The sequence below is a fragment of the Alligator sinensis genome, unplaced genomic scaffold, assembly GCF_000455745.1.
Source record: "Alligator sinensis unplaced genomic scaffold, ASM45574v1 scaffold546_1, whole genome shotgun sequence".
NCBI lineage: Eukaryota > Metazoa > Chordata > Crocodylia > Alligatoridae > Alligator > Alligator sinensis.
In genome coordinates this window covers 1,041,552-1,054,231 of record NW_005842061.1, presented here as the reverse complement: position 1 = coordinate 1,054,231, position 12,680 = coordinate 1,041,552, and the positions used below count along the sequence as shown (strand labels likewise).

The 12,680-nt window shown below is 43.1% G+C and overlaps 2 protein-coding genes across 3 annotated transcripts in view; one reads left to right on the top strand and one right to left on the bottom strand.

Annotated features, from left to right (window-relative positions):
- Nucleotides 1-12,680, bottom strand: part of CDH23 (cadherin related 23) — a 569,738-nt gene that overhangs the window by 53,467 nt on the left and 503,591 nt on the right. The gene's annotated exons all lie outside the window — the stretch shown is intronic.
- Nucleotides 1-12,680, top strand: part of VSIR (V-set immunoregulatory receptor) — a 38,454-nt gene that overhangs the window by 7,182 nt on the left and 18,592 nt on the right. For both annotated transcript variants that reach the window (XM_014519697.2, XM_006023122.3), the window contains exons 2-3: nt 7,281-7,736; nt 10,415-10,471. In XM_014519697.2, coding sequence (XP_014375183.1) covers nt 7,281-7,736; nt 10,415-10,471 — 513 coding nt within the window. The remainder of the gene's footprint in view (nt 1-7,280; nt 7,737-10,414; nt 10,472-12,680) is intronic.

Below are 12,680 nucleotides of genomic sequence, written 5' to 3'. Positions count from 1 at the left end.
GGCTAAATGTTACTTGCCCGCCACACTAGAAGATGATTTCCACAGTGTTATATTGGGGCACTACTGTTGGTTATCCACAAAGAAAAAATTGGCATTACGAAAGCAAAGATAATTCTGCACCCATCCTCCTAAATCTAGGAATGATTAGGGATGTCAGCAGGAGCCATAAATCCATCTGCTCTGCTTTGTCTGGTTTATCACATGCAGTCTGATATCAGGGAACTGGAAATCTTGATTATGATGGGAAAGTGCCACATTCTGTCAGGGAAACCCATTAGGTTATCAAATACCCTGAAACAGCTGTGAGGCCAATAGCGTATCAACACATTGCAATATGCCCAGGTGATACAGTCCAGAAAGCCGTAGTATGTTGGATGGCAGGTCCATCCAAATAAATTGTTCTTTTCTTCAGGGGCTAAACGTCCATGTCACAGTGGATGTTTGAAAAGTAGGAAGTGGATTAAAGAAAAAGTGCTGATGTTTCCAAGTTGTTTCCATTTAGCAATATTAAAAATGGCTCAGTTTCCTGCTATTCATCATAGTATCATAGTCCTTAGGGTCGGAAAGGACCTACCTAAACAGATCATCAGGTCTGACTCCCTGCCCCGGGCAGGAACGGGTGCCAGGGTCATATCACCCCAGCCAAATCTCTCTCCAGCCTCCTCTTGAAGACCCCCAATGAAACCCATTTCATTCATGATTTTTTATGATTTAATTTTATAGAAATATTTACCAAAAAGTATATAAATATGTTTATTGAAATTACCAAAGGCTTTTCTTTTTGGTAAACAAAATATTTGAAAATTATTTTCCAAAGAAATGGTCAGTGTAAAAAAATCTTTATCTTCTAAATTTTTGTAATGTCAATGCTAGTTCCCACTGACTCTGCTGTGACTTGTTTGGTGCCTCTTCCCTTTTTAATCAGTACAATGTAATGAATATAACTACAGGTTTGTGCTAATGTTAATGGCTCAGTTTTTTCTATTTACATTTGATCTCCAATTTCAGATTATGCAATAAGTAGAAAGAGAATCAAAGAAATGAGAGGTTTTTGCCCTGGATGGAGGTTAGTAGGAATTGTTCTACTAGTTGCTTAGGATGTGTTGAAATATGACATAGGATGTGTTGAAATATGATATTAAATAGTATTCCCTTAGAGAGAAGCACAATAAAGGGAGAGCGTTGAAGAGGAGCATGGTTGAAGATGCATGAACCTTTAATGCCATGTGCAAGATAGCGGCAAGATAAAAGGCAGTTTTTCTGCACTATGTGGACAATATTTGGAAATCTGGATGGAAAATTCCCCTCGCTGGTGAATCCAGCCAATATTCTTGGGAGAACAAAACATTTACATTTGATTTCTCAAAGACTACACCTTATCTAAACAGTGCAGAGAGAACACAAAGAGTGTCAGGGCTATCAAATGCCATATTTTCCCCACCATCACCCAGATCTCTTATCTATGGAGGACTCACAGTCCATTAGACAGCTTTAGAGAACACCCCACTGTGTTTGGAAAACAGAAGGGAGATTCATAAAGTTAAACACTTTCCCCAGATTGTCACCTCTGCCCTTCATGCCATGGGCATGGGATCTGTTATCAAAAGCATTAGTTAGTTGTATTTATTTTTCATGATGGGTGGTTTCCACCAAATCTGTCAGTGAAGGGAGAGTTGTTTTAAGATCCTGAGACTTGCTGAGTAGGTAAAATTATGGATATATTCTTCAGTGCTTTGACAGAAAAGGTATACAATTCAGCTTTTCCTAGTTCTTTCTCTTGAATTTCCTTCTTGTCATAGATGAGATCTGAAAGAGGGCTTATCAAAGTAGTTCACTGGAGCCAGGTATGTCAGCTATTATATATACTTTTACATGCTCAAAAATATTTCAGACCTAGCTTCAGATATTAACATCTCTTGTTACTGAATAAGGGAATCTTGGACAGGTCATTAAGGCAAATGTTTGCTCCTAAAAGCAAAATGCCGTGACTTCCTTAACTTCTGCTTAGACAGCAGCCATTAGCAGATAGGCAGAAGAGGTACTGATTTAACAATGAATGTCTAAGATGGAATCTAGGGTGGAATCTCAAAGAACAATACTTTTGTATTGTAATGCAATGTCTGTATGAGATATAAGGCCAGCTGCTGGATTGTCTCAGCCCACACGAGTGCTACTCATTGGGCACAGCTACACAAGATGATACTGCACAGTGATTACTGCGCATTTATTTAGTACTTGTATAATCAAGTACGTATTTAGTACTTGTATAATTTAGTATGTGTAATCAACTATTATGCAGTAGGGCTGGTGAATGCCTTTTAAGTGACACTACTGCGCAGTAGCCTAATAATAATAGGCAAAAGCATATTAGCACTGTTGGTGTTGTGATGTGCTACCACGCAGTATTATTCAGCTATTGCACAGTCAGAGTCTCATGTAGACGCGCTCACTGACCCTCACCAAGGATTGCAGTTATAATTGTAGAGTCATAGTAGGTAAAGAGGGGAAAGTCATACAATCTGCCAGGCTGGCAACACAAGGTGCTACAGATCTGTTCCTTCTAACTGGAGCAGCCATTCTCTTCTCAGCCTCTCAGAACTGAATACAATTCTGGTTTTATGGCTCTATCTGCAGTACAAAGAGAAACTAATACAGCAAGTATCCAAGTTTTGGGAGCTTCATGGAATAGGGAATGGCCATTCTTTGAGGGAGAAAATTGGTGGAGATGCTGGGACTTCTGTGATTTCCAGGGGACCTGAGAGAGCAAAGAAACACAAAGAATCCCACAGACAATTGTCAAAGGTGTTGAAAGTGGAGTTTCCTTCAATAGAGCCCTAACTTCCCTTCCCCTTGCTCCTTTGAGGCCCCAGTGTGAATGGGACACTTCGTGTTGAAACAGGTATCAGTAAACACATCCAAGATTCCCATTGTATTAAGTCCCCTCACAGTCAGATCGAGAACCACTCTTCTGAGTTTATGTGAAAATATCCACGGCCCAAACTTCTGACATGGCCCAGGAAGGACCCACCCAGCAATGGCATCACACCAATCCCACTTTGACTGCATTTTCTTCAATTGCCCCATTGTGAGAAAAAAATTAACAAACATAATATGGAAATAAAAGGAAATAAAAATACATTTAAACAATCCAGGGGTACCAGGAAGTCCTGAGGTTAACACTGTTCTAAATACAGGTAGTGATGGAGAGAAACCTCTTTACTATCACTGGTCTAAGATCAACTTGGTTGTTACAACTGCAGCTCTACTACTGGCTGAAAAAATCATGTGATTTTCAGTAGGTGAACAGATATGGCTCTGCATGACAGACTAAGTTCAGGTGTCTATAGGGACTTAGGCTAGGGTATAGTTTCCGAATGATGTGAACAAGATTTCTTTGTGATCTGCATGAGTAGCCAGATGGCCTTTAAACCAAATCAACCTAATCCTGTTTCAATACGGAATGATGTGTGTGATGGTTGAAAAGAGGGCAGCTCCATTGCTCCCTGCTAGATGCAGCACATGCAGAACCTCAAATTAAGTGAAGGTGGAGCTCATGGAACAACAGGATGTTATGAAATAAGTGAATATTTTGCAATACTAATGCCCTCTCTGAAGCAAAGCAAACCCACAGGACACCAACCAAGCTGCCTCCCTTTTTTGATAAAAATTCTAAAAATAAAGAAGTCCATTAAACGTTCTTTCCAGTTCTGAAGGTGTGTCCTGTAATATTAAGGCTTCTGCAAGAGAGGTCCAGGAGCCTAGCTGGAGACTCAGCTAGGCAGGATCCAGGGGGAACTCCCTCCACAATCTGCACCACTAACCTAGGATGTCCTACCTCACCATTTTAACCTTAGCACCTCACAGATATGTCCATTTACCAGTAGGTGCCCTGTAGTTTTCCAGCCATTTCAGATGTGCCATTGGTAGTAAATTATAGGGAATGATTTCTTAACTCTGCAGAGGCCAACAAGTTAAGGCGTCCAAGCATCAGCAGGCTCCACCCTCCCTCCTCCTCAGAGAAAATGAAAAATAGTTTTGCAAAAACAGGGCGTGGTCAAAAGCCAGCCTGATCTCTGCGGGCCATAACCCACTGCTATTTCTTTTTATCAGGCATTAGCAGAGCCTAGACTGTGGAGAAGTAAAAGCTGGATTTAACACTGGGATCAGAGTGTGCAACTGACAGATACTTTTTAATTTCCTCATTTGAGAGCCATACTCTGACTCCTGTCAGCCTCCCCCACGCAGATAAAGCTGTTGCTCCCCTTTGATCTCTCCCTGTAAAATTTGCAGTTCTAACGCATCCTGTAAGTCAGGGGTGAGCAATTATTTTGGCTGGGGGGCCGCTTAATGAGCTTTGGTGAGCTATCAAGGGCTGCAAGGGTAGCCCCACCCCTTGACACATGCCCTCCCTCCCTAGCCCAGAAGTCTCACCCCCTAGCCCCTGACCTTTGCCACTGGAAGTCCCTCCCCTTGCCCCCAGAAGTACTCCTTTTGGGAGGGGCGGGGGTTGCCATCTTGGAACCAGGGAAAAAACCCCATATATTAAAAATCAAACAGCTACTATAACATATTTTAATTTTATCTCAAAGAATATTTGTCCTGATTAACGTGTGTTTGTGTCATATATCTAGAGGTGATTACATAATAGCTCAAAATAAAGTCTTACTCTTGTATATTGTGTGTGGTTGGGGGTGGGTGTGTTTGTGGTGGGGTATGGCTCTGCCTGGGGTTTGTGAGGAGGTGTGAGTGGGTGGGGGCATGGGGTGTGTATGAGAGGGGATGTGTGGGTGGATATGGGGTTTGTGGGGGTGTGTCTGGGTAGGGCTGGGGTGGGGGGGGAGGCTCGGCCCCATGCAGAGCACAGCAGAGACAGCTACGGGCTGGGCCGGATGCAATTAATTGTACCTGTGGGCTGGATGAAATTGCCTGGCAGACCGGATCTGGCCCATAGGCCTAATTTTGCCCGCTCCTGCTGTAACTGCTTCCCCTATATCCAAATAATAGGTGACATCCAGGATTAGGTAGGGCAAGCTCCTTGCCACAATTAAAACTGTACATTTGTTACACTTCTAGCACACTAAGCTTTCTGCCAGCTGGAAAGACATCTTTTTCCTAAGGCTAAGTTGTGCTTTTAACTTTTCCCATACACAGTTATATAAAACCAAGAAAGTTTTAATATCTAAACCTGTTGCCACTAAAAAGAATGGGAATTAGTCACTGACTTCATTGTGGAAGAAGTAGGACTAAGCCCTGAGACTTAACCAGGTTCTTGTCCTCTTGCTCCCTGGGACCTACTAAAGAAAACCATGTTAATATTGTGAGTCCTGCAAAGTAGGAGGTACTGAAACAAAAGAGCTTTGGATTTAAAACACATTCCCTTTGAAAGCACTGCATGGCCATGCAGTAGATCTGAATTCAGATTCTGCTTATGCTCTTTTACTTTCTAGGGCTGGTAGCAGCCTAACAGAGCAGGGATGGCCAACCTGTGGCATGAGTGCCATGGGCAGCTTCTCTGCATGGCATGCAGCATATCAAGGAGGGGACAGGCAGCCAGGGGTGGATCCACGATTTGGCAAAGCAGGGTGCAGCCATCCACACTGTAGGAGCAGCTGTATCCCCTCTTTCCAGCCTCCTCCCCGCAACCACCAGTGTGGGCAGACAGTGCCACCAGAGCCATTGAGGACTTTTTACAAGTCCCCAAAGCATGTAAGATTGCCCTCTTCCTTACAGTCTGTGCTTAAAGACATGTTCCTTCCTCTCCCCTTTCCTCCTTCCCTGCTCCCCTGTCTTGGAGGAAGGGAGAACATCAAAGCCTTTGAAACCTTTGTGCAGACACTGGGCTCAGCAGGGAAGAGTGGCAGTGGCAATGTGTGAGGGGTTCAATGCCTGCTTCCGGGGGGTAGCCAGGGTGGGGGAATGTACCCTCCACCCATCGATCCTGCTCTTGCTGTCCTCAGCCAAGTCTAGTCCCCATGCAGCCTGGCAGGTGTGGGGAAAGAAAGGGGAGGCAGCAGCAGCAGGTGGCAGGGGTGGGGAAGGAAAAGGGAGGGGGCATGCCTTTGAGCATGGAGGGGAAGAGGGGATTCTTATGTATTTTAGGGACTTAAAAAAAGTCCCCAGGGGCTACCATGATGTGGTAGTCCAAAAGGGGGGGTGCAGCCATGCCACTGCACCCCCTCAGGATCTGCCCCTGAGGGCAGCACAGCAACACATAAGGCAGGAAGCAGAAGAGAAGTTCAGAGAGGAGCACACAGGAGGTAGCACAAAGCAGTGCAGTAGATTGGGCAGAGGAAGGAAAACAGAGTGGTACTTGGAGAGCAGGGGGAAAATTTGTGGCATGCCTGCAAAAGGCAGACCCCCCACTGACAGCATAGGAGGAGGCACTCTGAACTCCCAAACTGAAATGCCTTCCTTCATTGAGATGGTGGACCCTGCTGGCCAGCTTTTTAAACATGTTTTTGAAATGTATGAAATACTTTGTTTAGTATTACTGACTTCGCACCAGAATACCTAAAAACATTTCTTTCAGGATTGAATGGATTTTGTCACTCCTGTGAACCAAATTCACTGTTTTCTGCTCTCTCTGACTCACAGCTTTACACTGTATTTGACATTGATTGATTTAAGGTTGCCTATGCAAACATGTCTTGCAATGCTTCTTATCTCATTTTATACTACAAAAGAAAGTGTGAAGTAGCCTGGTGCAAAGGAAAACTCCTCTCAACAGATCAGACAGCTGAGAGATTCTAGTTATCCAGCACTGGAGATGCCTTATATTTTAGCTCCTGTCAGTGAAACCTTTTTTTTGACCTTTAAAAAAATAATTTTGAAACAGTTTGCATCTAAGAGTAATAGTAATGGCACAGACTAGAGGAGTACAAAGATCATTCTGAGATAAATAGATTACAGTACAATGAGACAGGGTAAGATGTCAGGCTTAATCCTTAAGGAAAAGATGATCTGAAACAGCAGAAATGCCCTGTACTATGTGTTCACCTGATCGAGGAGGTATGAATAACTGGCAAGAGCATTGAGAAGCAGGACTCCTGGGATTGCAATCCCTCAAAAACCCCAGTTGCACATTGTATGAGCCTGTGCAATTTGCTTAACTAATCCATCTGTGTTTCAGTTTAAAATATGTGTAAAGCAATATTCATCTATCTCACTGGGCAGTCCTGGTGCTTATTGAATTAGATCTTTCTTTCAGAGAAGTGCAAAGTGTCATTAGCCTTCATCTCATCTTACATGTTAATTCCTGATATTTTCTTTTCCTTATACAGAACAAGTGACAGCTTTCATAATCACCGCTCCTTACTCACTCTACATCTGCCCAGAAGGACAGAATGTCACCTTGACGTGCAGGATCACTGGGCCACTCTCTGACCAGAAAGACCTACTTCACAAAATGTGGTTTTTCAGCAGCAGTGGGGACCAAAACTGCTCTGAGAAAAAACATATCCGCAACGTCACTGAAAGAGAGCTGCATGATGAATCAGGGAATCACCATGGATCATCAAGCAACATCACTGGAAAGTATCTTCATGGGGAACAAGCATACCACCATGGGCTGGCAAGCACCTCAGACCATCATGGGACATTTCATATCATCATGATGAACCTGACACTGCGTGATAGTGGAAATTACTGCTGCTATGTGATAGAGTTTAAAAAGCAACATGGCAAACCACACACCCAGCATGTGGCTCATGGCTTCATGGAACTCCGCATACAGAAAGGTAAACATGACTAGGAAATGTACACAGAATAAGTGTGGGAGAAGTATTCCAGGTCGGTATCGACCTGGAAGGACGTGGGCAGTGGGGTCCCACAGGGCTCGGTCCTTGGACTGATGCTCTTCAATGTCTTCATCAGTGACTTGGATGAGGGAGTGAAGTGTACTCTGTCCAAGTTTGTGGATGATACAAAACTGTGGGGAGAAGTGGACACACTGGAGGGCAGGGAACAACTACAGGCAGACCTGGACAGGTTGGACAAATGGGCAGAAAACAACAAAATGCGATTCAACAAGGAGAAATGCAAAGTGCTGCACCTAGGGAGGAAAAATGTCCAGCACACCTACTACCTAGGAAATGACCTGCTCGGCAGTACAGAAGCGGAAAGGGATCTCGGAGTCCTAGTGGACTCCAAGATGAACATGAGTCGTCAGCGTGACGAAGTCATCAGCAAAGCTAACTGCTCTTTATTATGCATCAGCAGATGCATGACAAACAGAACCAAGGAGGTGATACTTCCCCTCTATCAGGCACTGGTCAGACCGCAGTTGGAATACTGTGTCCAGTTTTGGGTGCCACACTTTAAGAGGGATGTGGATAACCTGGAGAGGGTCCAGAGAAGGGCCACTCGTATGGTTAAGGGCTTGCAGGCCAAGCCCTATGAGGAGAGACTAGGGCACCTCGACCTCTTCAGTCTCCACAAGAGAAGGTTGAGAGGTGACCTTGTGGCTGCCTATAAATTAATCATGGGGATGCAGAAGGGAATTGGTGAGGCTCTACTCACCAAGGCGCCCCTGGGGGTTACAGGAAATAATGGCCACAAGCTAGCAGACAGCAGATTTAGACTAGACATTAGGAAGAACTTCTTCACAGTTAGAGTGGCCAAGGTCTGGAACGGGCTCCCAAGGGAGGTGGTGCTCTCCCCTACTCTGGGGGTCTTCAAGAGGAGGTTAGATAGGCATCTAGCGAGGGTCATCTGAACCCAGCACACTTTCCTGCCTATGCAGGGGGTCGGACTCGATGATCTATTGAGGTCCCTTCCGACCCTAACATCTATGAATCTATTAACTAATTAAAAATGGCTTATAAATTCCTGGGCCAATGATCCAAGTCATGCTGAAATTAGGATTTAAAGTCAATCTCTGATTGACTTTATTGCGAACTAGACTGGACCCAAAGTCAGTAGATAAAGATGATGCTAAAAGATAGAAATGAAGAGCACGGGTTCAATTTATGTAGCATTCAGAAAAGGAAGGGCAAAGCAAATTAAGGTTAAGGTACATTGCCAAAGTTATGTGGGAGCTGAGACTGGAACAGCCACAGATGTTGGTCTGAGCTAAGTTAAGAAAACAGTGAATATTTGAAAGGAATATGAAGCTGAAAAAAACTCTTTGTTCTGTGCTTACATAATACAAACAAGGTTACATAGTTTCCCTGATTTTCTTCAATCTCTTTCTGAAAATAAGTTTGCTTTTGGGCCAAAGACAAGTGTAATAAATTTCATATCTTGTTTTTTGCTTACAAAAGTCATATTTAATCTTGGACTAATGACAGTTTGAAGGTCCAGTGTCCTGCAAACATTGAAGGCTAGAAAAAAAACCCTTTAATTTCCCTGAAAGCCAGGGGCACTCAGAGGCCAGTGATAGGCAGCAGAGGTGTAGGCTGGCAGTTTTTTGCCCTGGGCTGCTGCCAGAGATGACAGGGTGGCAACAGTTGGGGCTGCTATTTTTGTTCCCCTTTTTTTAGGTTAACATCCAGAGTTGGTGCCCTGCTATTTGCCCCCCGTCCCCCTTAATTATGCTACTGACAAGAAGCATCTCCAGCCTCAGAGCTGCAATATTACAAAATTCATTATATTTTCTTTGTTTAAAAAAATAATAATTTTAATAATAATACTAATTTTTCTACCTCTCCCTGGTTCAGATAACTCTTTGCTTCAGCTACTATGATTCATGGTAGCTTAAGATTACTTGAGTTTACAAGCACAATACAAGTGAGAGGACGGTATAAGAAAAAAAGAAAATAAAAAAGTATTTCTCATCTCTGGAACAGTTGTCACAGGCATGCAGAGCTGGCTGTATATGTGGCACCTGTTCTCCAAGGTGCCTACTTAATTATGTTAAAAGACATATCTGTTACATTAAATGGTAATATTCTTTTTTCATGTTGTTATTTTCATAGGAATAGCATGCAGATGCAAAAGGCTGGTCAAGAATAGGAGGTGTGGGGATATGCATGTTTGTATATGTGAAAATCTCCCCATTGAGATGTGCCCCTCTCTACAAAATAATTTGAGATCTAAAATTTTAATAGGTAGACAAGGTTCTTTGACTAAATCTGGTATACATACCCTGTGATACCCTGGTGACTAATGAGTAGGATAGTCAAGTCATGTCCCAAACATGTACCAGTAAATTCTTCAGATCACCATCCCTCCCCTGGCTGTAGGTAGATGAGATGGATGACGAGTCAGAAATAGTAGTCATAACATTTCCATTATTTAACCTTTGCTTGTGGGATCAACAGAGCTGATTTTATTGATATAAAAAAGAAAAGACCATTGAAGCTAAGTTAAATGAGATTTTGGGTTTGAATTTTAAGTGGAATTTTCTCTCTGATTTGTTACTGGATGAAAACAATATCCCAGAAAACTGAACAAATTTTTCTCTTTAATTCTACAGGCAAAGAAACACTTCAGAACTGCACGTATTATCCTGCTGCCAGCAGAGCTAGTGAAAGTAAGAGCTTGCTGCAATGTTGCCTGTCATCCTACTCTATGTATTTTTCTAGGCAGAGGTGCTGATTACACATACCTTGTTTGTCATTAGAACCTAAGAAAACAAATCCATCCATATGATACAAGTGCCAGTTACTTGTCTGGGAAGTTCATTCCCTAATTTATATTTAGCACTTGACAGGGGGATGTTGTGCCACCTGCAAAATCTCCTCTGGCCCAGACTATGCCAGTTAAAAGCAATTCCACTCAAACTCACAGGGAGTCACTCACAGCTTGTGCTGGGAAAACTAGGACTATGAAACAAAGCACTTTGGGCCAAATTCTCTTCTGGTATAAATAACTATAGTGCTATGGACTACACCAGGGGAGAAGTAGGCCCAGAGACAGCAACCCCTGTCTGCATTCTTGTTTGTATTTTACTGCACCCACTCTAAACTCTGGTTAGTATTATTTCACCCTGTACTTGAAGCCTTAATCAGCCTTTGTGTTTACACAAAACTCAATTTATTTCAATGGGTGTTACTTTCTGTGGTTAAATGGCATGTTAAGGCCCCGCCTCATCAGTAAATTTGAAAGTGTAAGTACAATTGCTATTACACTCTGGCCCTAATGCTACTTTTTTCTTTGTCCCTTTCTCTGCTTGAGTATATTCAAAGAGTTTTGTGTACACTTTTTAATACTACTGTGCCTAGAACTTTACAGAGAAATAAGACATGAGGGTCCCTGACTAAGGAGCTTACAGTACTAAAGACATGGAACTTGAGCATTAAGTCACCAGGTTTGCTTGGCAGGACTTGGAGAATTGGACCAGAAGAAATCTCATGAGATTCAATAAGGACAAGTGCAAAGTCCTGCATTTAGGTTGGAAAAATCCCATGCACCAGTACAGGCTGGGAACTGACTGGCTAAGCAGCAACTCTGCAGAAAAGGACCTGAGGGTTACAGTGGACAATAAGCTGGATATAAGCCAACAGTGTGTCCTTGCTGTGAAGAAGGCTAACAACATACTGGGTTGCATCAGCAGGAGCATTACCAGCAGGTCAAGGGAAGTGATTATTCCCCTCTATTAGGCACTGGTGAGCACACATCTGGAGTACTGTGTTCAGTTTTGGGCTCCCCACTGCAGAAAGTATGTGGAAAAATTGGAAAGAGTCCAGTGGAGGGCAGCAAAAATCATGAGGGGGCTGGGGGACATGACTTCTGGGAAGAGGTTGAGGGAACTGGGCTTATTTAGTCTGCAGAAGAGAAGACTGAGAGGGGATTTAGCAGCCTTTGATTACCTGAAGGGGCATTCAAAAGAGGATGGATCTAGACTGTTCTCAGTGGTGGCAGATGACAGAACAAGAAGCAATGGTCTCAAGTTCCAGCAAGGGAAGATAAGGAAAAACTGTCTAACTAGGAGGGTAGTAAATCATTGGATCAGGTTACCCAGAGAGCATTCTTGGAAGTTTTTAAGATCTGCATAGACAAAGCCTCGGCTGGGATGATATATTTGGGGATGGTCCTGCTCTGAGCAGGGGGTTGGACTAGATGACCTTCTAAGATCCCTTTCAACCCTAATTTTCTATGATTCTATGACTGTGCAGTCTGGTAACTGGACTTGGGAACAGTATGAGTAGGAAATGAACCTCCAGAAAAAGGAATTCTGAAGCCTTTGGGAACATCCTAGTTCAGTGCAAACACTAGATAAAGAAATCAAAAGCAACCAGTCAAGGGGAGTACATAAATGAGCGTAAGACTTAACTGCTAATGTCACAAGCAGAGAGAAATTAACAGTGAATGATTTTAGAAAGGTGAAGAGTCAAAGGGAAACCTTTTCCATGTGCAGCACCATAAAGATTCTGTGATAGGCCTGAGACCAAGTCATATTTCTTGCTGCAAAATTAATATCTAAAGAGGAAACCCAGTTCTCACATGAGTGCTCAGACAAACACTTCACGTAAGTAAGCAATCACCATCAGATTTTGTACCAGTGTCTAACAAAAGGCAAATACCAACAACAAGTTCCAAAGGGCTAACATGCAACTGTCTTGTACACCTCATGCTTTTGGCTCAGGCAGGATGATGGACTGTGCTTGAATGTGGCCTGCCAGACAGCAGTGGTAAAAGGCAATTACAAAGAGGCAGGTCCAAGACTACATCTACCTGCATATTAATAATCTGATTCTGACCCATTTCATTTTTCAAAATAAAAACAGTTGTCAGGTGAC